Raw genomic sequence first — 23,804 nt, 5'->3', positions numbered from 1 at the left:
AGATTCGTGTACGGACAGCACTTGATCGTCCTCTGAGTGAACAGACAATACTAGAGCACCATCCCAACCGATCATCGGCTCAGAAAGCAGTGAAGGCACTTTTGTGTTTTCTCAGAACTTCTGGTTTGAGCTACAATGCTGAAAAAACAACACTTGTCAGAAGGGTTGAAATCTGGGCCAGTTGGTACATACTTGAACGAAAAACCAGTCAAAAACACAAAGGACAAGAGGAGAAGTTCACACCACAACGACTGGGTGGTGTGAACTTCTCCTCTTGTCCTTTGTGTTTTTGACTGGTTTTTCGTTCATACACTTGTCAGCATCGAGAGCATTCAAGCGGAAAAACTAATCTTGAGGCATGCAGACGCCGCGAGAAACTACGACGCCCCTATCGGCAGCGCCGTCACGCGGCACGAACTGGTTTTGGGGCCGGCCTCCAGAGGCCGGTCTTCCCCATTCTTGCCACTCCACCAAGGCATAAGGCAGCACTACCCTGTTGTTGCAGCGTTGAAGAGAAGCGGGCTTAATACACCTCCTTGGGGCCAACCTCTGCTTTTTATCTGTTGCTTTCGTCATCGTCGGAATACAACATCTGGCTGCCTCGCAGAAAGGTTGCCGTACATTTTAGAATACGGCCATGCACTGCAACAGGGCAAGCCCGCGCAGAACTGACTGGTCGTTGTCCAAGTCGAATGCCCCTTCGCTTCCAAGAAACGGCAGGCGGCAACGACCTCCACGGAGAGTCAGAAGGGTTTGGGTGCGAGCCAGTTGGTACGGATCATTCATATTTAAAACAGCGCCAAAAAAAAAAAAAACACACGGACAAGGGAGGGCACAGGACGAGCGCTGACTGCCAACAACACCTTTATTGGAGCCTGCGCAAATATATACAATTTGCAACGGGCATAAAAAGAGTGAAAGAAGAAGGGGAAGGCGAGTCATCGTCGGTCAATTCCTGCTGCGCATGCGTCAATAACATTAAACAATATAAAAGTAACCATAACAAGGTTGACACAGGCCAAACTGATTAACTTCTAAGGAACTTAAGTTCTCTATCACAAAGTGCTATGGAAGGGGAACTAACACAGGTGGCTCCTAACTGACACATGAATTGCCTCAAAGATTTCTCTGGCCATCTGATTGCTGTACCTTTTCAACACACGTGTGTCGTCAAGGAGTGGTGAACAGCCACACTTTGCACAATGAACAGCCAGATTACTGCCATTCTTAATCTTAACACAGTGCGCATGCTCACGCAAACGTTCATTGATACAGCGTTCAGTTTGCCCTATGTAAGTGCAGCGCAAGAATGGAATACACTACATTGGTACTGCAATCTACAGGCTTGGCGACATGTTGCATATTGCACAGTCCAGGTGTTCTGCCGCTTTCGTTGACTTTTTTGCACATCCTTCCGAACTTGTTAGGCGCAGTAAACACGACCTTTATACCAGCCCGGCCTGCGGCTTTCTTGATGCGATGGGACGTACACACCATGTATATACGGGATCGCAACAGTCTTGGTTAAGACATCCCCCGCTTTGAGCTGTTTCTTGGGGGAACGAGCCTCTTGCAATAAAACTTCCGCCAAGGATGACAGCAGTTGTTCAGGATAGCCACTTGCTTTAAGCCGCTGGACTTGATTGGAGAGGCTGCTGGACATCGAGTGGTGGCAAGAGTGAACGACCGCATTTCTAAGGGCCCCTAAGGCGATGGAGCGCTTTAGAATGGTTGGATGTGTAAGGGAGAAGGTGTTTTTTAGAAAGCGGGGCAAACATCCAACACGTGTGCCCTTCCTGGAGGTGTAGTGCAAGGTCTAGGAAGCGGATTTGGCCTTTTCCCGGCAATTCTGTTGCGAACGTCAAATCTCGATAGATGCTCCTGAATTGCTCCCGATAGATGCTCCGATAGATGCTCCTGCTCCGATAGATGCTCCTGAAGCGCTCGTCCTGTGTCCTCCCTTGTCCGTGTTTTTTGGCGCTGTTTTAAATATGAATGATCCACGGAGAGGCAAGCTGTATTTTCTGAGCAATGGGCAATGACCCCCACGGCGAGGTGACGGACGGTGTCTGCACCTTTCCAATAGCTATGAGCATGATGACCGCGACGTTCCCACAGTTCATCTGATTTTCTATAAACGTCACCAGGTCAAGAATATAGTCCATAGCACAACGGCGTCTTCAAGAGTCAGCAGTTTGCTCTGGAAGACTACTACTGGGCTCATTCTACTACTGCCAATCCCTTCAGTCAGTAGTGTAATCACTTCAGTAGTGTAACAACGTTTGTGATCTTCTAACACGATGCAATGTATGCTTCCATCTACATGTGATTGAATATATCTAGCAGAACCAGCTAGATAGGTGGGGTCGAGATTTTTCAAAAACACAGTAGAATATATTGTCTGAGCCAGTCACTCTTCTCACGTGGGTTTGCGATAAAGCAATAGGTAATTATAGTGGAGAGTAGGGACAGTCTAGTGTAACATGAGGTAGCTCACAAACGCCTTGAAGCTGCTTCTCTGGACGGGACGGTGACGCTGTGTAACACTAGGTACGCCTTCGCAGACTGCGTGGCAGTGCCCACAGAAACAGTTCCGTATTGTACGTGTGTGTGTGTGTGGTTTTCCTTTCTTCAGTTTTTTTTTTCTTTCATTCTTTTTCTCTCCCTCACCTATCGCATTCCTTTCCCCCTGCCCCGGTACAAGGTAGCCAACCGGAGATTATCTCTGGTTAACCTCCCTGTCTTTTCTTCGCTTTTCTCTCTCTCTTTTCTCTACAGAAGTAGCTAGCGTGTTCAGAGGCGGGCCAGGTTGTCCGATTTCCGTGAGGATTTCACAAAATGTATTCGCAACGTTGCGTTCAGATAATCCATGGTCTGTGGCCAGGGCACTAAAAGTAATGCGTTTGGATACTGGATGACTTAAAGCACTGATTACTGCTATCTTTTCGAGCTATGTTGTACTGTATTTTGTCCTTGCTGTGCTGGAGGCGTTTGATCACCATTGACATATCGCATTTCAAGGTCGTCTGAAGGTTGCTGCCATTTCGTATTCATCTTACTTAAAAACCAATTGAAAAAGAATATTTTATCGGCATTTTGCAACCAATACTTCTGTATTTATTTTCTTAGTTTTTTCAGCAAACTTGTTATGCTTTCCTCATTACTAACACCAAGGTCCTTCGATACTTTTAATCTGGTCACGAGACTTCCGCGTAACTCTATGGAAGAGCGTAACTCTATGGGAGAGCGTAACTCTATGGGAGTGGACGCACCGGAGCAAGTAGCAGGTGGATTGGAGCAGACGCCAAACGTTCTGTGCGTACGCTCGCTATTGCGCAACGGTCGACTGCCTGTATCGGCGTGTGAATGTTGTCGAAACAACATGCAAATCGCCGCCGTGTTCAGAAACTTAAATGCGAATAATTTCGAAACAACTACAAAGCCTTGTTTCATTTCCAAGTTAAACTGCTTTCGCAACAGCGGCTTAATTTATAATTCAAATTGTGCATTTGGAATACTCCATCGTTAGAAACCGACTACAGAGCAAGCTCATGTCGCACCTTTTACGTAATTGAGCGTAAGAAAAGCAAGCGTTTCAAACTAACAAAGCTAACTAACTCATTAACTAACCAAACAAATAGGTAAATACTAAATAAATTATCAAAGTAATAACTCACTAACGTAACTTATTAACTAATGTAACAACTACATTAACTAATCTCAATAATAAGTAACTCACAAACTACAGTAACAAAACGAACTGAACCAATAAACTAATTACATAATCTTAAGTAATACGCCAACTAAAGTGACTAAATAAACAAGGTAACTAACAAAGCTAACCAACTGATTAACCAAGTTACCTAACTGACACAGTACAATTATTCATTAATAACTTACCTAACTATAATTCAGCAAATATAATTAACTTATTAAATCAACTAATAACTACCGCACTGAATTAGCTAACCAAATATCACTGACTTATTCAATTAACTAACTACACAAAGTGCAAATAGAGACAGCCGTAGAAAAAAGTTTGTGCAAGGAAGGCTACTACAGCCAGAAGGGGGCGACGGCAATGATAAAACGGTGCATTGTATAATTTAAGCACAAACGCATCGCACATTAAATTATTTTCCCAAAAGTTCCAATTACCTGCTCACTCCACAATCATGCTGAAGTAAATGTGAAAGAGGCGCCTTTCCCCGTGAAAGATTTGTATGATCGCGCAGCGCGGCCATCTGGCGCGACAGACTGCTCACCTTCTACTTACGCCAGCGCCTCTGGTGTCACCTGCTGTCCTTATATGAAACTTTCGGGTAAGTTTCATGACCAGATGGAAAGTATTGAAGGACCCTGCTAACACTATTTCTCTCCCCCTCCCTCTTTGTGCTCCGATCAATATTGTTGTTTTTCCCTCTAGTGGCGAGATAGTTAACGTGTACACAGATCAGTGCGGCAATTGCGCTTATGCAGGGCCGAACTAATTCTTTTGTTTCGCAAGTCCTTAGTCCGTTTTTTTTTGTTGTTGTTCATCAAAAAACGAAGTTGTTTGTCTGTGTGGGCCTGCACTGCGAGTTTTTACTGTCTGCTTTAAGTGGGAAGAGCCAAAAATTTTAAAGGCAGTGCAACGGATATAAAAATATTCTTTTTTTTTCTTTTTGATAACGCGATGCTAGTGACATCATGAATGTGTGAAAACGACTAATTGACTAAATAAAAAGCTCAAGATTCTGAATCGTTTACTCGGTGGAGCATGTTTCAATTGCAGAATCGAAATGGGACAGTGCTCGAAACACTGAGTAGGAATCTTGAGACTGGCATCGGTTTCTAGCTATTCGCCCTCAAGCTGTATCTCAACTTACTCTAGTGGTCCATTTAGCTTTGTCTCAAATTGTGCGAGGGAGGCTTGTGGGAGGAAGTATTGAATCGCTTACAACTTGGTACCTCTCCCTAAGTTTAGGAAGGGGTATCTCGAAACTTATGCAATTGTCACGACCCCCCCACCTTGTACATTCATTGAGCACTGATGGTCTACATTTCAGTGGTGGCAACATAAGTGCTCTAAAATGTTTATTTGAGAAACAATTTGGCGCATTTCCGCGGACTATGTGCGGAGATGGTTGCCTGTTTGAATCACGTCCCAGTCACCGTTTGTGAAAAGACGTGAGCTGAGGTGTGTTCAGCACTATATTCTAAATGTAGGCGTAGAAGACCAGGCAAGGCCTCTGCGGACAACTGGTCAGAGTCCTCGGGTGCCAAATGTCACCAACAGGAACACTCTCGCATAATGCTCAAGGTCTGAGACTCAACTTTGATGCCTTATACCCTCGTGTCGCGGCTCGCTAGAACTACGTAATAGATCACTTATCATATATTTAACAATGTCCGCCGCCACTATAGGAACTCATTAACTAAAAGAAGGGCACTGGCATCTCCACTGAACTGCCTCAAAAATTTCGAAGCACGGCTTTCTTTTTGCCTACTGTCCGGGTTTCGCGTCCTTCCATCCTGTATCGTCGAGTCGGACACCGCCAACGAGCTCACATAGCACGTAATTGACTCATAAAACAGTGCCAGTGCGCGCCCTTGTGTTCTGAATAGCAAAATCGCAACCCTAAGTCATGTACATGCATGTAATGTTGGCTCATAGATGTCTCTAAAGCACACGGAACTCTTAGTATAAGAGAGCATCATGTTTAACGGCTTCTTTGATTTGACGCGAACGTTCTTGACCTGCGATGAACGCATTGCCACTCGACACTCGATGTATACCACAAACGGCACTTTTCAAAATACGCGTAGCTCTCGCCTCCCATGGCACAGACAGCGTGCGTGCCAGCGGAGCACATGCAAGTACTTTGCCGCATGCCTCGTGGAACGAGAGAACGCGCCCCATGAGATGATCGTTGAAGCCCGAATCATGTATAGAAACCTGAACATCGTCGTTTCCCGACGTGCCGAGACTAAGAGCGCATAGTGCATAAGCTCGAGCACGATCTTTTCAAATTATGGTCCCGGCTTGCGAACGCGGAGAAGAGGGCAAAATGAGTGAATGATAGTACCGCAGATAGTCGGTGTTTAACAAGATTGCTAATAACGCTACTTGGGAAATCACTTTTAAAATGATCAACTTGGAAAAGAGAGACTTCGTGTTGGAAAAGAGAGTTATTCGTGTTGTGTCAGTGCCTTAGCTAAGCAAACTTAGAATCATGCTCGCAGTGCTTAAATGATGACAACATGTGTGCAAGTTGTATTTCACAGATGTACAACATCGTGCGGTTCTTCCAGGGCGGTGTTTTTACTTCCTCCAGTAGTATTCAGCTCTTTGCTGATTATTCAACAGTTGTACCACCATTTCATGCACCATACATTCGTTACCTGTTACCGCTATTAAATGGAGATCCCACTGAGAGCCTTTACCTCGGGACGAACTTGTCTACACTCTAGGAAAAAGGAGTGACCATTGCTCCATTAAGGGAGAAACGGCGATGTCCCCTATGTTTGTCTTTCAATGGAGCAAATTTCCTCCCTCATGCATGGGAGCAACGGTTACTCCCTCTGCAAAACGAACATGGCTGACTCCAGGCAAGCGAAGCGATGGATGCGACTAGGCCTACGAACTGTGGCAGTTCGCACCTGGAAAACAACATGCACGTCATAAGCATAGTGTACGTTACTGATATTCGCAAAACAAAAAACAAAAAAAAACAATCTCGCTAAGCTTTCTTTGGCGCATACAAGGAACCAGGTGCAAGTACGATACGATTTTGTAGCAATGCCTTCCCCTCGACTGCCACACTTATCACCTACAGTTGACGGCCGGCTGATCAACTTAATAACGCGGGCGGAGCGTCGCTCTAACCACTGTCGAAGCGCGAAAAGGAATGCCATCGCTAGAACATCGGGGCGTTGAACTTACGTAAACATAGGGATATCCATATATCAATCCATCAAAACGCACACACACACACGTTTATGTGGATGGATGGATGGATGGATGGATGGATGTTATGAGCGTCCCCTTTGGAACGGGGCGGTGGGCTGCGCCACCAAGCTCTTGCTATTATACTGCCTATTGTCCTACCCAGGTTAAACAATAAAAAAAGAAAAAAACACACCATGAACTAACACACCCAAATTTTCTGATCGCCTATTGCGAACTGTGCTTTTGTACGTCTCCGTCTTTTGTCGTCTCCCTACTTTTCTTCCACCAATCCTCCAATCGCCTCTTACTAATGCCTATTGCGAACCTGTTTGCTTTACCACTGCGCCCGCTGAACCCAAGGGCTTCAAGGAGGCCAGTGGTGCCTAAATCGACCGCTGGGTAGACGTCTTCACATTCTAATAAAACATGCTCCATAGTTTCCCTAGCTTTATCACTCTAAGAACAGTTTACACCCTTTGGCTTGCCCCTTCTGCCACACAAAAATAATCGTCATCTGCCTTGATGCGTTTCCTTTCTTTATCGCTGCGAGCCCGGAACTTACCAGTAACGAACGGCACGCGCGTTATCAGCATAGAACAGTTTACACCCTTTGGAGTGCCCCTTCTGATAACGCGCATGCCGTTCGTCACTGGAAAGTTCCGGGCTTGCAGCGATAAAGAAAGGAAACACATCAAGGCAGATGACGATTATTTTTGTGTGGCAGAAGGGGCAAGCCAAAGGGTGTAAACTGTTCTTAGAGTATACCGCAGCAAGCACACGCTTCTTCTTCCTTCTTATCTCTCGCTTTATAAGTCTAAACAACGCGCTTGGCGCCACCTGAAGAGGCTTCATATTACTAAACCATATAGTTATTGCGCGGCCCGATAGATGGCGCTAAACAAAAAAAATAGCTGACATTTCATTTTTCGTTCGGTAAAGTAACGACAGAGCAACACTTTCATAGACATAGTATGCACAAGACAGCCCTTTCACACATACTGCGAAGAACAGAGCAACCCCAACACACGGCACACACACAAACACTGCTCGAGCTGCCCACATCCACATGCCTTGGAACCTTATGTAGCCATGATGTTTCGACCTGCATTGTAGTGCCATGAGTGACTCTCTGTTATACGTAATTCAGCAATAAATTTCTGTAGAATACTTAGTTGGGCATAGTCACCTGATAGGTACGGCAAATCTACATTCAATTAAATTAAATCCGAATCCATTGTTAATAGAAAACCACACTATAATGAAGGGTTTTGACTAGCGACTTTCAATTGTCAACACGGTGGCGACGGCGATCTAAGCCTTTCACTTCGAAGCCGTAGCGGATGGCGCTTCAAGAACCGCTGACATTTACAAAATACGTTCTGTTGAGATCGCTTCAACATTTTCTAACCTAATTTTATACAGAAATGGCAAAGAATCTGCTATCCGCAGCGTCCGTACGCGGCGGCCAAGTGGGCACGTGCGAGCCGGCGTGCGGTGTGCCGGCGATCGTCAGATGTGAGGTGGGGCGTGCAGGGAGGAATCTGACCGAGACGCTGAAGCCACCGCTTTCGAGCAAGCCTTCGAAATCGTGTTTTGCCTTCCTGTCCAGAGCCGGAAAGTATTCGGCTATGTCGAGGACGTCGTTCGCTGCGACACGCTGAGCAGCTGCGTGCGAGGATATTGGTGGAGAGCGGACGTAAATGCTAGCATAGCATGCAAGGAGGCTATGATACAAGTTACTTGCTGTGATGTCAGGATACTGCTACATACGAGAACCAAAGATTACTCACAGCAGTTGGCGTGACTGGCCTCGCTCACCATTGACGATATCAGAAGGCTAACTGCTGGTGTCCAGTGTGTTATATGCATCTCCAGGGGAGTCGTGGTAACGAAGATTGTTGCGATACAGTCTGCTAGGCTACAACTGCTTTAACCATAGCGTAAATACGGCGACTGAAGCGTAACCGTCGCGACAAGTGACCGGGAAGGATAGCTCCGACTTTGGAGTATGCCATCTCTCTCCGAGCGCCTCTGGTGCAAAGCTGCGTCTGCGCCGTGCTAACCGTGCTTTCTGCTAGCGAGAGGGTGGTTTCGCTTCGTACTGACGGTCTAGTTCGACAGTGCCCTGCAGCTTTCTAAGATCCCGCCACTCCACACGGTGCACACGCAACGCTGCCGTACGCATCTGTGTCCCATTAGCTGGGTCTCCCGTTCACGTCTGGGCATATCCGTTTGCCCCGCACCCTTGTGCCGTTCATTAGGCTTTTAGTACTTTGTAGTTTCAATTGTCCCTCTACATGTTATCTTCGAGAGTGCCTCCTTTTCTTCACAGACGCCGACAGCCGTGTGTGCAAAACAGCAACGCGGAACTCAGCCATTTGTGAAAGCTTTTTTCAAATTTATTTTCTGGATACTTTTTCTTTGTACGTTTGCTTGTACCCCGCCTTTTAGGAAATACATCTTCTATCGGTGGTCGGCACTTCCTGTCTGTGTAGTGTCGTGCGCGTTACACGATGCATCACGGAGAAGCCGCCGCTGGCGGGCGGAGACGCAGACGAACCGGCACGCAAGTGACGCTGGGTATACAGCTGTATATCTGATTGCATGGTGCGCTCCAGCGCCTCCTTGCTCTGGCGGCAGGGTTTGTGTTCCAGCTGTGGATTTGACGGCGTCGCTTGCGGCGACGATGCGCTCACACCGCCCAGCTACGTGCCGACGGCGCCAGCAAACGTATTTTGCTTTCGCTTCGAAGCCGTCGCGGTTGGCGTTTCAAAACGGCCACAAATGCATACATTTAAGACAGCTTAACCCTCTCCTCATCCTAATTTCTCGCATCAAAACGAGAAATGCTGGGTGAAATCGGCCGTATTTAGGTCGAGATGTCTGAGTACGGGCTTGTCTCGCTGTGCGTCAGCAGCCGGGCACTGCTTTGAGCTGAGCTATTCTCGTATTGCAGCTCCCGTTCGAGCGAGAGGTTTGACATTGGTGGTCGCTTGTCATGAAAGGTTTAGACCTCAGGTTATGCTACTTAGCATTACTTGCCGCTGAAAAGAAGTTATTGCGGCCGATGTTCGGGTTGCCGGCGGCGGCGACACAAGATACGTACGCAAGGGGGGAAACGTTCCTCCCCCCTTGTTGCCACAAGGGGGCGCGACTTGTCAAGTGCGTGTGAAGGAGGAACTCACCGGCCTGAAGGAGGAAAACGGCTAGTTCCTCCCTTCTCGCTCCCTTTCTTTTTAAAGAACGTGTGAAACGGAAACGCGCACGTAAGAGTATGCAGATAATCAATAAAATTAAAGAAAAATTAAATACCGGACTCATGTTGGCCCTTCAACCCTCGAATTATATGAGTTTTTGTGCTGTCTATTCAGAAAAGACGGTGCGCGGCGTACTCTAAATGGCAAGCATCTAGAACAAGTTCTGTAGATAACAAAAGCAGGCGCTTTCTACTAGATCATCACATAAAGTCTCACATTGTTTTCGAATTTCGTCCGTGTTCATTTCACTCTTTTCTACGCATCATAACCGGTAATAAAAGAGGAATGAAGACATACTTCGTGACATAATTAGCACATAAAGAGAGATGGGGTGAAGTTGACCAATGCCTTACCTCAAATATTCTCGGGGCCGAAGGACCTGGCTGTCCAGGGGGACCTGGCAAGCCCCTCGGTCCGGGTATTCCTGGCAAACCATCTATTCCGGGCTGTCCTGGTGGACCCTGTTGTCCGGGAACGCCCTGTAACAGACGACTGGTGTCAGTAGTTGGCGTCGTGTGCCCTTGGAAGGCCGCTGCTGCCGCAACAGCGAACGCACGCCAATGGTTTCAGCGCGGAGACCAGCACCACTATGCGGAGCCTAGCAATCGCAGGAAGTACATCCCATCTACCCATTTGTATGTCACGACGCCTGCGCAATCGCTTGTCCTGAGTTACGAGTACCCAGCGGTCTCGGAAGGCATTGTGGTGCGTGTCCTGCACGAGAGGGCAACTCCGTCGTTCACGCCCGCTCGGTGTAACTGATTAAGCGGGTCAACTTCGCTGGCAGTTTAGAATGATAGCTTTTTCGTCTAAGCGCATACAGTTAGCGTCGATCAATCTCAATCAGAGACTGAAGCAGCGGCAATCCGCGTGACTCAAGCCTGGGTTGCCTATAGAATGTTACAGCTATCTGTGCTTCCAGTTCTCTAAAGGCAGCAGCCTGAACTTTTCTGAGTCTGAAATAGGCGTCCCGTAATTCCATGCCCGGCAACAAACCAACTAGGACCATTATCCAACTCTACCTATGGAGTAAGCATCGCTCTGCCTGAATAGTGCTTCCAATACGGAGCACTTACACTTGCCCTATTGTAACTGAATATATATATATATATATATATATATATATATATATATATATATATATATATATATATATATATACTGCACGGTTCACAACGTTGAAGAAGTTCCATAACAGTATAATCAAGGCCATTGGCCACCGTGTTTGATTGCCTCTCACCTGACTAGACCCCTTGATTTGCTTCATCCGCTAATGATGAGCGAGAGTTAATAAATCTTTCATAGGCATAGTGGGTGTCTGACCTGACTTAAACGCTGATTTCAATATACAGAAGTGGTGCTCCGTAGATTAAACCCATTGTCGGCCCGTTGTTGCCAACCATATTGTATAATTCTGACGGTGTTTATGCTCTGTTAACTAATCAGAGTTTTACCAGTCTGGATAACTAAGTAGTAACCATAAAATTAGCCCGATTTATTTTGCTCTGTCTAAAAACGTGGTAGTGCTTGCAAAAAAAAACGACCAGCAACTAACTGAAACAGAAGTAGAAAACGAAAACAAAGGAAACCAATTCAAAAACAAATATTGTAGGGACTGGCCGGGACAACTTCCAGATAAACTATTGTTTAAGGATATATGACAATGTAAGTATTCTCAAGTACTCGAGCATTGTGCAATCCTCTTCACAAGGACATTCCACAAGCTGATGAAGATGATGAAGATATGTGGGGTTTAATGGCGCAAGGGCCAATCATAGCCAAAGAGCGCCATGAAGTAGGCTAATGTTTAAAAGGCATAGAAGCGCCGAGCCAGTTCATTACGAGGAGGCAATGGTCGTTACCTGTGGTCCTTGTGGCCCTTGCGGTCCTGGTGGACCCTGCAAACCCATCGGACCAGGAGGACCCTGCAATGTGTTGACGGTACATCAGGAGTTGAACTCCCTGTTGAACCCAAACCTGATGTGAGCCTACTGTCGACGAGTGATTCGGTACACTCAAAGCCAGGATTCGCGAATGTCGTGACCTGTGAAATGACACGTGCTCTGCCCGATCTGGAGCTCCATTCCCAAGCCTTTCTGGTTCTCAATGCCGCCATTGTGTACCGCACTAAGCTGAAGTTGTGTTTTCCTGTCTTAATCTTCTCTTTCCTGTAACAGGAGTGGAAAGTAATACGGGCTGGCGCCAATTTGTTCACGTATTTCGAAGCAGATGCCCGAAGCAGACGCCATTCAGTATCATTATACAAATGTTATTTAGTTGCAAAGCATGCACTTCAGGGTAGTGAACGGTAAGTCGCCAATATTACCGAAAGGAAAACTGTTCAGATAATCAATGCATTTTGCTAGCACGATCCTACGGGGCCCGAAGCTTGGCAGAATATCACAAGGAATTCGCCAGAAAGCAAAAGGTTCGCGCAACGACCGATAAAACGGGAAATGATAGGTTTCATCTGAAGAGATAGTAAGACGGGAGTGGGGGGGGGGGGGGGGGGGGACTTGAGAGGCAAACGGAGCTACTAACCGATATTTTAGTTGAGATTAAGAAAATCAAATGAACGCACGGCTATGTAATCTGTATAAGAGATCTACCGTGGTCTATTGCGGTACCAGAATGGGCGCCAAGAAAAAAAAAGCAGTCAAGGGTAGCAAATGTTGTGTAATGAGAATACAAATTTGGATGGCAGATCCTCCACTGTGTCAGCTCAGACACATAAGAGCTCTTCATGCCAGTTCTTATTACTCACTTGTATCTTACGAAAGCGAAAAAAAAAACATTTTTTTAAACAGCATGACTATGCGCTGAAGGCAGCATCTTCATATGCGTTTTATTGCAATAGCAACTATATGGACACTCAATGCGCATTTCTTCCGTCGTTGTCGCCGTGATGTTCCGTATAATATACAAGGGCGATCATATCCAGGTTTTCTGGACACGTACCAACTAGCGCTCCAAGCGGCCGCGGCACGAAGCTGGCGCGTTTCCAATGGAACAAGCTGGTTTTTCGGGAATAATTAACTCTGCAGATCGATTATTGAAAAAGGCAGGTGACAGACATATTCTAAAAAACAGTCCACACGAGTCAAATGCAGTGATCACATTGTGGCAAGCTAGAATTTTATTCCGAGAGTGTTTAAGATTCAGCAATGGAAGCCTATGGAAACGACAAAAATTTGTACTCCATTTTCGAGACAAAAACGGTAGCTGAAATGAAACTGTGGCTGCTATCGTAATATCCGCTACAGCATTGATGCCTATCCCGATTCTCTACACATGGCGTAACACAGTCGTGCAAACTCACGTGGTATCTATAAAAACCCGAGCGTATCAGTGCGGACGAGTTGGAAGTCGTGGCCGAGTGGTTTAATCACTTGCACCTATCCTTCCACGTCATGCTGGCAGCGGTTCGTTACCGTGCTGCGTGATGTTTATTTTAACGCCACGTAGGCCTGAGCTTTGTTTCGGTTTTGGTTTCTTCAGGAGTGCTCTTCAAATATTATATTTTCTAACTTCCTACAACGTAGCAATTGGTTGCTCATTTGTTAAGTCATCTATATTATTATCAGATTGTATTCCTTGGACAACACAACAAGCATGCGCATGTCTTTGTGTTAAGTTAAAAAAAGAAAACAAAAAATGTCGTGCCTTATAGCATGAACATACTCAAGAATACTGGACATTGCACTTTCACCATTCTGTGGAACTTCACGGCAATGCACATGCATAACTGAATGGGGGAAATTTTAGAAAATCTTATTCCAATATACATCGGCCGAGTATCAACAAGTTTCAAATGACTGCGCCGAGAAGGTAGTCCCTTGTAACAACATATACATTTATGGCACTTAGTCGGAACATTGGTGGTGCGTTAAGGCAGTGTTTTGGTCGGGGATGGGCGGTTATGTCACACGACAGGAGCAGATGGTTTTGTACCCTATGGGCAGAGGGCACATTGACTTGAAGAAGCGCCAAATTTAAGCCGTAAAGATATTTATGACAGCTGGAGTTTTGAACGGTAATTGCTGAGCGAGTGCCATTCAGTCTGCACGCGCATGTTTTTGCGAGGCAGCAGGGAAGGAGAGGGAGTGTATATGCGCGTACATAAAGCTTTACGTGTACACGCCTTGAGCGTGGGTGGGTGCGTGTGTGCTTGCATTTGCACGTGCGCGCGTGATCGTGTCTCCGTATTTGAATCTGCGTGCACACGAGTGCGTGTATGCGTGTGGGAGCATACATGCGCTTGTGCGCGCGTGCAGTTCCGTGTGCCTGCATGCGTACATTTTTGTGCGTGTGTGCACGCGTGGACGCGTATAAATGTGAATGCGGCGAACATGTGTCGTACCTGTGTGTGTGTGTGTGCGTGAGAGAGAGAGAGAGAGAGAGAGAGCACTTCCCCGCTTACGGCTACTCTCCGGGATGAATGGCATATAGAGTTCATTTAAACCCGTATTTAAATCTACGAGTCAAGAACTAAAGACTACCTCCACTCTCTCTTTCTGAAAGCGAAATCAACAACAACAACAACAACAAAAAACCGCCTGCGCTGTCAGTATCGCCGCCCCAGATTTCATCACGATGGCACCGTCACTATCGGCGCGGCTCCGTGAGCAGCTACCTAGCTGTTAACTTTCGTTATCTTCCTTCCCATGGCGGCAGTTCATTGTCTTCATGCCAGCGACGCGCTAAACCTGCACCATCATTGCGTCATGCGTCGCTTCTACGACCAAGCAAGCTTTCGGCGGCACACGTTCGCTGCTATATTGATATTAATACTATATTGATATTGCTTGCCTTCAAATAAACAGCGTTAATAAAAATAGAAAGCGGACTGACCACCAGGAACACGCTTACGAAGCCATACTTTTTACATCCCAAAAGGCTACGTGCGGTCAGGTTGACTTTACAGACGTTCTTTTTCTGCGTCAGTTACGCTTTCCGAGACCATTTAATTGGAAAATATTTGTTCGCATAGCTCTTAAGCATGTTTAATAAAAATGTCTTCGCTCAGCTAGATAATCTCGAGAACGGGCTGCAAACTACTCACTTTCTTTAGCCATTTAAGATCAATACTTGTAAATAAAGTTAACGTAGCTTCGTTAATTACGCACACAACGTCTCAACTTACTCAGTATCTAGAGGTTACCAATATGAACACTCGAATGATAAAATGATCTCACCAAGTCTTATATTGGTTAGTGTTTTTATTTGGTGCAGTTAAAAACAGTCGGTATATTGATAGTGCAGTAGGCTTCTTATGAAGCAAGTGTGAAAGCATGGACAAGTTTTCTTGGCGAAAATCAAGTTCATGAGCTTACGCACGTGCCGAGCCGTGCACATCTGCCTCTGCAATGGCTTCTTCTGCATTATACAAGAAGCACCTCAACGCTACGGTACATCACAGAAGGTGTGGGAGAACATTGTGTGCGCTACCGATTGCATTGCTGAGCGTTGTTGGCATAAGGCTCGATTTCCTGGCGTCATTAGGAGTAAAAAGTCGGGGGACGCTTAAGCTTTGCCTTTAAGAGGAAGCTTTAACTCGGGCCCAACTCCGACGAGGCCTATTCAAATACATGTAAAACGAAAAAACGCTTTTTTTTAGATAACCCCTGGACCGATTTTAATGAAATTGGTTGCATTTGAGAGAGAAAGTTAAATTCTAGTGACTTCTGGAAGCCGAATTCAGGAACTAAATTTTGTTAAAACGATTTTCAAAAATTCGAAGTTATAAAAAAAAATTGAAGCACGAAGTTTACAAATTAACAGCTCTGCATCAAGAACAGATATAGCGGTTCTGTAAACGGCATCCACTAGATCATTGAAAGCGGACAAATTTGATATGTCCTTATGCAAAAAAGAGGTGAGGCGTGCAGACAGGACACAAGAGTAGAGAAGTAGACAACTCTCTATTCTTGTGTCCTGTCTGCACGCCTCACCTCTTTTTTGCATACTGAATCCTTACCAACTAGCTCAGCTTTCTGTCGTTCTAAGTTTGATATGCCATTTTATATCTTACGTGAATGTGTTACATTGTTCACAAGGGTTCTGCAAAGTATCTCCATATTACTAATTTTTTGGGGGGGTTCATGTGTAATATATCAATTTTGTCCGCTTTAGATGTACTATTAGATGGAATTCACAGAATTGTGGTATCATGTTTCGTTGCTGAGTTACAGAGTTGTAAACTTGATAGTGTGGTTTTCTGAAAATATTCGATTTTTGCCAACTTTTAATAAAACATTGACAGTCTAAATTGAAAATTCGGAACCAGCAGTTACCGTATTTGAAGTTTTTCTTATAAATGCAACAAACGTCGTCAAATTTGGTGCAGTGGTTGCCGAGAAAAACTAATGATCCTCTTACATGTATTTAGACAGGAGCACCTGAGCTAAAGCTTCCCCTTAAGAGTGAACATTAAGCATTAAGAGTGAAGTAAGCATTCAAAGATCTCTGACTGCTTCTCACGCTTCCCGGCAACTGCAGCTTACGTAACTGTAATGTTTACCGGGAAACGCTCGTGGCGAACGCTATGCACGAAGGCGAGCGTTATGGTTGAAACGCGGCCTCTTGCTTGGGCCGATCGCGGAGGTAGCGCACAGCCGTGCCAAGAAAACTGCATCATTTTCAGGTTTCTGACATTGTTTCGCACTTTGAATATTTCAGTTTTAGAAGATGTAACATAAAAGTCACGTGAAAAATGAGCTCCCACACAGTGCCCGTGATGGAACTGGCCCCTGGACTACAGGGCTACATTGACACGCGAAATACTGGTTTAATAACTACCAGCACTCTGAAAGTATTTAGCTCTGGAACTTTTGGTACGACTGCGCCACTGTGCAGTCTTGGGGGCCCCTTTAACCACGCGCATTATATTTTAGCTAATATTTAAAGCAACAGTACATTATTGTTTTTTTTTGCGAGTGAGCTTCCTTTAGCGTCTCACCACTGCTCCAAAGTTATCGCTTAGCTCAAGACGAGCCTGCATTTATTTTAAGTACCCAGAATGCCGTCACGGGTTCAATAGCGAAAGAAAGTTATCTAATCAGATTGCGCGCGTGAAGCGAATACTGCCGTATACATTCTTGAACACATTTCAGCGCCCGCGATGGCGCTGCACTGTACGACAATTAACATCTGATGAACGGATGCCTTGATTCGTAGATCATATTCAGAGGGAGCGCTATTTTGCGCGCAGCCATCGTTGTGCTTTGAGTATTATGTTCTTTTCCAGCGCAAGCTCGCCTTATAATGTTATATTCGTGATCCACTCTTTTGGAACTGCCTTGTTCTTCAGTTCACTACAACTTGACAGTATAGACGTGCTACATCTTCATTGAGTGAATACTGAGAAAGGGACAAGGATTTTTGTTGCGTGTGCGTTTGCTCATTTATACAAATAATTTATTATGGACAACTGACTTTTTAATCTGAGTTGTAAATGACAGCAACCTGGACACTCACAGAAGTTCTCAAGAATAAAGAAAATTTCAATGCTTATCAGTCTGCTGTGCCTGATGGCAAGGAAGGGAATTTCAATAAAAATATCCTTAGGATAATGAAAAGCCTATCCACTTGAAAACGTTTCATCTGAGTTCCCCCTTTGTAAGCTGATACCCACGCGAGAAGTTTGAAAAGTTTAAGGTAAGTACGCCAAGTGGGTGGCACTCACGCGAACTAAACCTTCGTGTCCAGAAAAGCTGGATACGAACATCGTTCACGCGCGCCGTATGCTGTATGTGCGAGTGAAAGCGTGCGAGGGTGAACCGACGATGGTAGCTCAATCTCGCGCGCGCCTGGGAGGAAAGCGGGAGGAAGCGCGCGGTCTTCCGTCGCACGCAAGGCATCGGGCGGAGGGAGATGGGTAGTTCTACTCCGGCGGCTGCTGCGTATGGCGCGACCGCGCGTGCGCTATCTTGAAAGCGATCTGCGATGGGGGACAGAGTCTAGGCGCACCGAGGGCCGATAGCTTCGTGCTGCCTGTGTTCTCGTCACTTAGTTCGCGTGGATGCGAGAGGCATCACGAAGGTCAATTCGCTCGTTCCTGCTGCCGCACTTTCTCCCTCCAGCATTTTGACAGCGAGTTTCCGCAGTCATCGAGTGAGATGTGCTCATGTTTGCTTGTGCGCGCGTGACACCATGCTTGTTAACTTAGCTAGTAAGCGAATATTTACAAGGTTATTCAGCCGATAAAAGTAGTATCGTTACTTCATATAGCTGTCTTGTAATTTGCTATTGCAATCGATGTTTCGCCTTTTGGGCGAAACTGCGACTTTTCTTGGCATAAAAACCACGTTTCTTGGCCTAACACCGAGAAGAAGGTGTACTAAGTTGTCGTAGGTCGGCGGCATCCTGGATTATCACGTCAACTCGCGCTATTTGAAACGCATTGTACGGCTGTTTTTCATCGCCTGTGACGGCGCAGCGGTCATTTAGTGACATAAAAAATTAGTGCCAATTTTCTGGAACGGTTACAGCAAGATAATCATTTAACACGTGCCACGCGATTCCCCGCGCGCCCGACTTCATATCCGGGGCGAGTATTTTAGGCAATCGCTTTCGAAATAATATTCAATATGAATGACAACAACGCGACGCGCATTATGTTTCACGAGGATTGTGACAGCGGACAGCTGTAACTCAGCACCGCTGTGATAGCCGTTGCCCTGCAGTGGGCTGTGAAATAGGCCGCTGCTTGGTATCCACCTAGAAAATTAACGACAGTTCAGTTCGCTAGTGGCATTCACCACATGAAACGCCGGTGATAAATTCTGTCATGATTACACATTGCTGTCCGGCGCCGTCGACAGCACCCAATTGCAGATGGTCTGAAGGCGAAACAGATATAAAGAGGTTATGGAACTGGTCTTACTTTCTGCCGCATCTGATGTAGCAAAAAACGTCGATAAAAGAATCAACGTGCTCACGGCGCCAAGGAGGGCACGTGCGTGAACTCGCTACGTGCTGCTGGTGCGACACAATCTCGACTCAGAAGTGACTCAGAAGAGACGCAGAAGTGATGGACAGGAAAAATAAACAGAGAAAAAGGGAGAGAGCTGTTCCGGTTCATATGCTTCAGCATGCACAATTAATTCGTTCACTAAGAAGAAAATAGACTGAAGAGTGGGGAGGTAGCAAGTCGGAATGTTTACCTATACATGCGGTGTGCTACTAGCCTAGGCGAATTGGGTACACGACTAAAGGACACAAAGGGGAAAAAGTGCCGCACCGCTTATCTCCATGTGGAGATGTAGAAAGCTAATAAGCATGCTCGCTTTAGGTAAGGTAAACATGATGCATTTTGTGTACCTAAATGATAAAGGGCCTAATACACGACGCCTACATCAAGAACATACGCCACTCTGCCAAGTCTATGAAATGTTAATAGTAAACAGTAACCACAAGTTACTCAAAGATGCATTGATGATTGTGAACGTGATTCATAAAGTGGAGAAATCCACTTGATCAGGTGAGGCCAATTTACGTTTACGTATTCCTTTTGGGGGACTTGACAGTCCCTCACAGAAAGATTAGACGGCATGATCGCGTTATTGAAGAAGGTTCCGAACACCATAAGCCGATCAATTCATGATCCCATAAGTATATCTTGTGCGCACCTTTTGCTAAATGCTGTCCTCCGCTCAGAAGGCTAAAAGGGGCATTTGGTGTCAAAAGCTGCTTGACCATCTCGCTCACCTGCAAGCCGGGAGGACCATCTTTGCCATCCTGGCCAGCAGGACCCCGGGCAGTAGTGGAGTTGGCGGTACAGTAGCACATGTCCAGCTGGGAAGCAACGCGTCCGAAGCATCGAACAGATCAAAAGAAGAGCGTTTGATCAATAGTAAATATATTTCTTTAATGTGGGTGACAGTGTGCAGAGAAAAGATTCGGTATCCACAGAGACAGGCAGAGTTAAGCACTCTGTCTGTAAGTACGACTGTGCAACCTCAATAGTTGATTTCCTAAGGACTGATACGAGAAGCCAAGTTGACAACATAGCACGAAGAATTGACATGCAAGTGCTTTTTATTGTCGCTTATAGCTGCGCGTCAATTCCACGAGAAACATTGACACGATTCAGCGGAGGTGCACTACTCCTCTTGGAGTCTGCGCTGCAGGACACTGTGTCCTGTCGCAAGCATCCGGACTTCGTTTGTTACTTCCGGGAAAGCGCGCAAGGATATTAGAGTGTTTAAGTTTGGCGTTTTTACGGAACGCTCTGCTCCGAGTGGCCCCGCTAAGCCAAAGCGAGCGGCGGGTGATTTTCACGTTTTAGTTATACGCTTAGCGCAGCGGAGCGGACCTTTCGTAGTTGCAGCACCTTCTGGCCAAATTCAGGGAAATGAAAGACAATAAAAACATCCATTGATCACTCTCATAAAGTAAAACGTATATATATATATATATATATATATATATATATATATATAACCATTTGTGCATGAAGCATCTAGCTATTCGCTTGTAATGCGTTACCGGTCCATTTTATCCAGTGAAAAATAAAGCGCCGTCTTGGGGAACGCCACGTGATAGCCAGGGACCTTGCTTTCTGCATCCAATTCAATCCTTTCTGACGCCAACGCTAGCCAACGTGCTGCGCAGCCCGCTCCGCTGAGGCAGCGGACCGTGTTTGTCGCTCCGTTAGCCCGCTTGCGGCTAAGCGGGGGGCGCATGCACGCTTCCTGCTGCGTGCTGAGCGGAGCGTAAAAACGCCAAACTAAAATACTGTTACAGGGCAGCCCAGTTGGGCAGCTAAGCACGCATTTCCCTCTGCGTTCCATAGGATCACTCTACTCCACAGCTTCTGTAAAGTGATTATTTCGCAGAATGACCCAGAAGATGGAACGACGGATTGGTGTCAAATATAACCACGTTATTGACGATAATAATAACAGTAGCATTATTTGAACGAAGGAGAAAGCTAACAGCACTCCCACCTGCTTCTGGTCAGCGATGAGCAAGTGGAGAACAGAAGGTTGATATCCTTACGTGAGAAAAATAATAAAGTATCTCTTCGTTAAATCGTCCCCTGAAATTGTCTATGCAGTTTCTCAACGAAAGCGGTGTCTTTGACGAAAGAAAATGATTATCATACAGATAAGCAAGAGCTGTCTAACATTCTGGTGGAAGCAGGTGAACGCAAGTAAGGAACGTAGTGGTCGCTGCGACACGGTAATGCCCTGATATGGGGAAAAGTAGGAACTGGAAAAGGTGAGAGCGATGCGCAGTTAATATTTTAATATTGGTGTGCGAAAACAAAACGAAAAACAAGAAGGCCTCGGCACATGTATGCCAATCATAGCAACTGATACATTAAAGACAGCGATGCTGTATCAGCGAATTTGCACACCCTTCGGAATTACTACGCGCTTGTTTTCTGGCTGTTCTTGGCGACGGCTCTCACGGAGGCTGCGTTGCTGCACCGTCAGCGCTCATCGCTGCAGCCTTGAAAACTTGGAGCTGACCTCGAACGTGGAGCCCGCAAAACGCGCAGCCAGAAACCAAAATTACAAATTAATGGTTATGAAAACAGTGCAAATAAGTTGTATTTTCGAATGAGCTGTACGCAAGGCAACTTCTATTTTGTATCATTGATAACTACGCTCCACGGCAAGAACTTGGGATTCTGGTGCGTTCTTTGAATGACATCTGATATCCGAACATGCCGGCGCAGGCCGGCCTCCACCGCGGCCCAAACACGGCTGCGGAACTTCCCCGAACAGCTTCAGTGTAAAAGGGAGCTTACCTCCGAAATCACGTCAAATTCTGTTTTTGCAGATGTTCTGTCGATATAGTGGGTCTCTGGAGTCTTTGAAAGAAAGAAAAAGTAAACTTTAGTGGCAGCATACACGTAGGCGAGGCAACTGAATGAAGCACTAAAATATACAACGAAAAAGAAATTTGCGGCACTTCGATAAATCTCTAGCAATTGAGTGCCCCCCGAAAAAAATTAATGGAATGGACGAGCTCCCCAACCGTGAGATACACTATCGGTGGTTTACCGAAGCAGTTCATTATTACTCGTTGTTTTTATATGCTCTAGAGAAACCTCAACTCCTGCGCTCTAGAGGCGTACCTGCGCACTCAGTAGAGACCGTTTAGAGAAATACACAAGACGTTACAGTTAATTTGGGCTACAACATCATAATGTTTTACCCTGACGGGGGACTGACCCCACGGATTAACACCATGGCTACTTTAGTAAATTGTCTTCAAGGTTTGTGATGACAAATCGATGACGTCTGGAAACGTCGTATGGGTTCTAGAGCTACACAGTGGGATATAAACTGTAAAAACGTGTACACACTTAAGGGTGTTTTCTTGTTGCACTGGTAACAGCCTTACCGTTAGGGCCTTACAAACATTTATAGAGGCTGACAACAGAGCTCTAACCAGACGTGCGATGACAAATGCGTAGTTAAAAGCTCTCGAATCATTCTGACAGCTTTGGGCGCGCAAAAATATCAGACAAGAGAATTTCACAAGTACAGATAGGAAACTCTTCTGTCGGATATTTCTGTGCGCCCAAGGCTGTCAAAATGATTACATAGTTTTTGACTACGTCTTTTGTCATCGTGCGTCTAAGTAAGCTCCGTTGTCGTCCTCGATCATTTTTTTAAGGCCTTAACGGTAAGGGTGTTACCAGTGCGAGAAGTAAACAACCTAACAACCTTAAGGGTATAAACATTTTTACACTGTAGGAGACACAGCACACGGTGTTGTCTGAGGATGGTATGCTGCAACGATTTCTTTCGTTTGATTCCGTTCCTGTCTTATCATCCATCGTTCACGATCTGGCGATTGCCGTAAAAACTTGCGAGAGCCACTCGGACCACTGACGAAGCGTGAAGAGAAAAAGCACCGGAATATAATTGCTACTTTATTAATTCCAATGTCATGGAATTGAATTTGATCTACATTCTGCGAACATTTGTGCAACGTCTACTGTGCGGGTCGCACCGTGGCCGCCAGCGGCGATCCCCCGCCATGGGCCAAATCCGCAACGCCATCAGCCGGCCACATTCGCTAACACTATGCCCAACACCAGGACTGGCTGGGATCCAACTCCAGGACTGGCTGGGATCCACTCTGAGCGAACAATTATGATACCGGAGCTGTTTTTATTTATTCTGAATACGGGCCCTGAAGCCCAGCCAGCCCTGGGCCGCCATAAGCTATCGATTCCATCTCCTTCCTTTCGGAAATAGGTCCAAAACATCACGACTGTGCTGTGTTTCGGCTCCCGCAATCGCTTCCGCCCCATGCAGTAAGAAAGGGTATAGCCTCTGAGATCTGTATTTGTTACCTTTGAGATATAGTCTACCTTTTATCGTCTGAGCTTGTTGGTTTTACGTTGAAATGTCCCTCTTACCGTGGCTTCGTAGGTTTCTGTAGCCTCAGCTGCTTTCGCCATGATTCCTGCAAGCAGAGAACGCTGTGAGCACGCTGTATAAGAGTGGTTTGGGAGCACGTCGCCCCGAGAGGAAAGTAGGTTTCACTAGATTACCCTAGGGTGATAGGGCCACCCAGGCTTACGGCACCTATACTATAGAAGATGGCGCCTGCACATGCACTGGAGCCAAAGCAGGGCGCGCAATTAGGGT

At 46.0% G+C, this 23,804-nt stretch overlaps 1 protein-coding gene across 1 annotated transcript in view; it reads right to left on the bottom strand.

The window, feature by feature from the left end:
- The window catches only part of Mp (collagen XV/XVIII-type protein multiplexin), a 383,840-nt gene that overhangs the window by 98,103 nt on the left and 261,933 nt on the right, over positions 1–23,804 (bottom strand). Inside the window, exons 6-10 of the mRNA XM_050168496.3 lie at positions 23,573–23,619; positions 21,947–22,009; positions 19,897–19,983; positions 12,051–12,113; positions 10,542–10,667 (exon numbers count right to left, since the gene is read on the bottom strand). Of these exons, the coding sequence (XP_050024453.2) occupies positions 10,542–10,667; positions 12,051–12,113; positions 19,897–19,983; positions 21,947–22,009; positions 23,573–23,619 (386 nt within the window). The remainder of the gene's footprint in view (positions 1–10,541; positions 10,668–12,050; positions 12,114–19,896; positions 19,984–21,946; positions 22,010–23,572; positions 23,620–23,804) is intronic.

Source organism: Dermacentor andersoni, chromosome 1 (assembly GCF_023375885.2).
Source record: "Dermacentor andersoni chromosome 1, qqDerAnde1_hic_scaffold, whole genome shotgun sequence".
Classification (NCBI taxonomy): Eukaryota; Metazoa; Arthropoda; class Arachnida; order Ixodida; family Ixodidae; genus Dermacentor; species Dermacentor andersoni.
The sequence above is the reverse complement of the archived record's forward strand: the minus strand, read 5'-3'. Positions and strand labels throughout refer to the sequence as shown.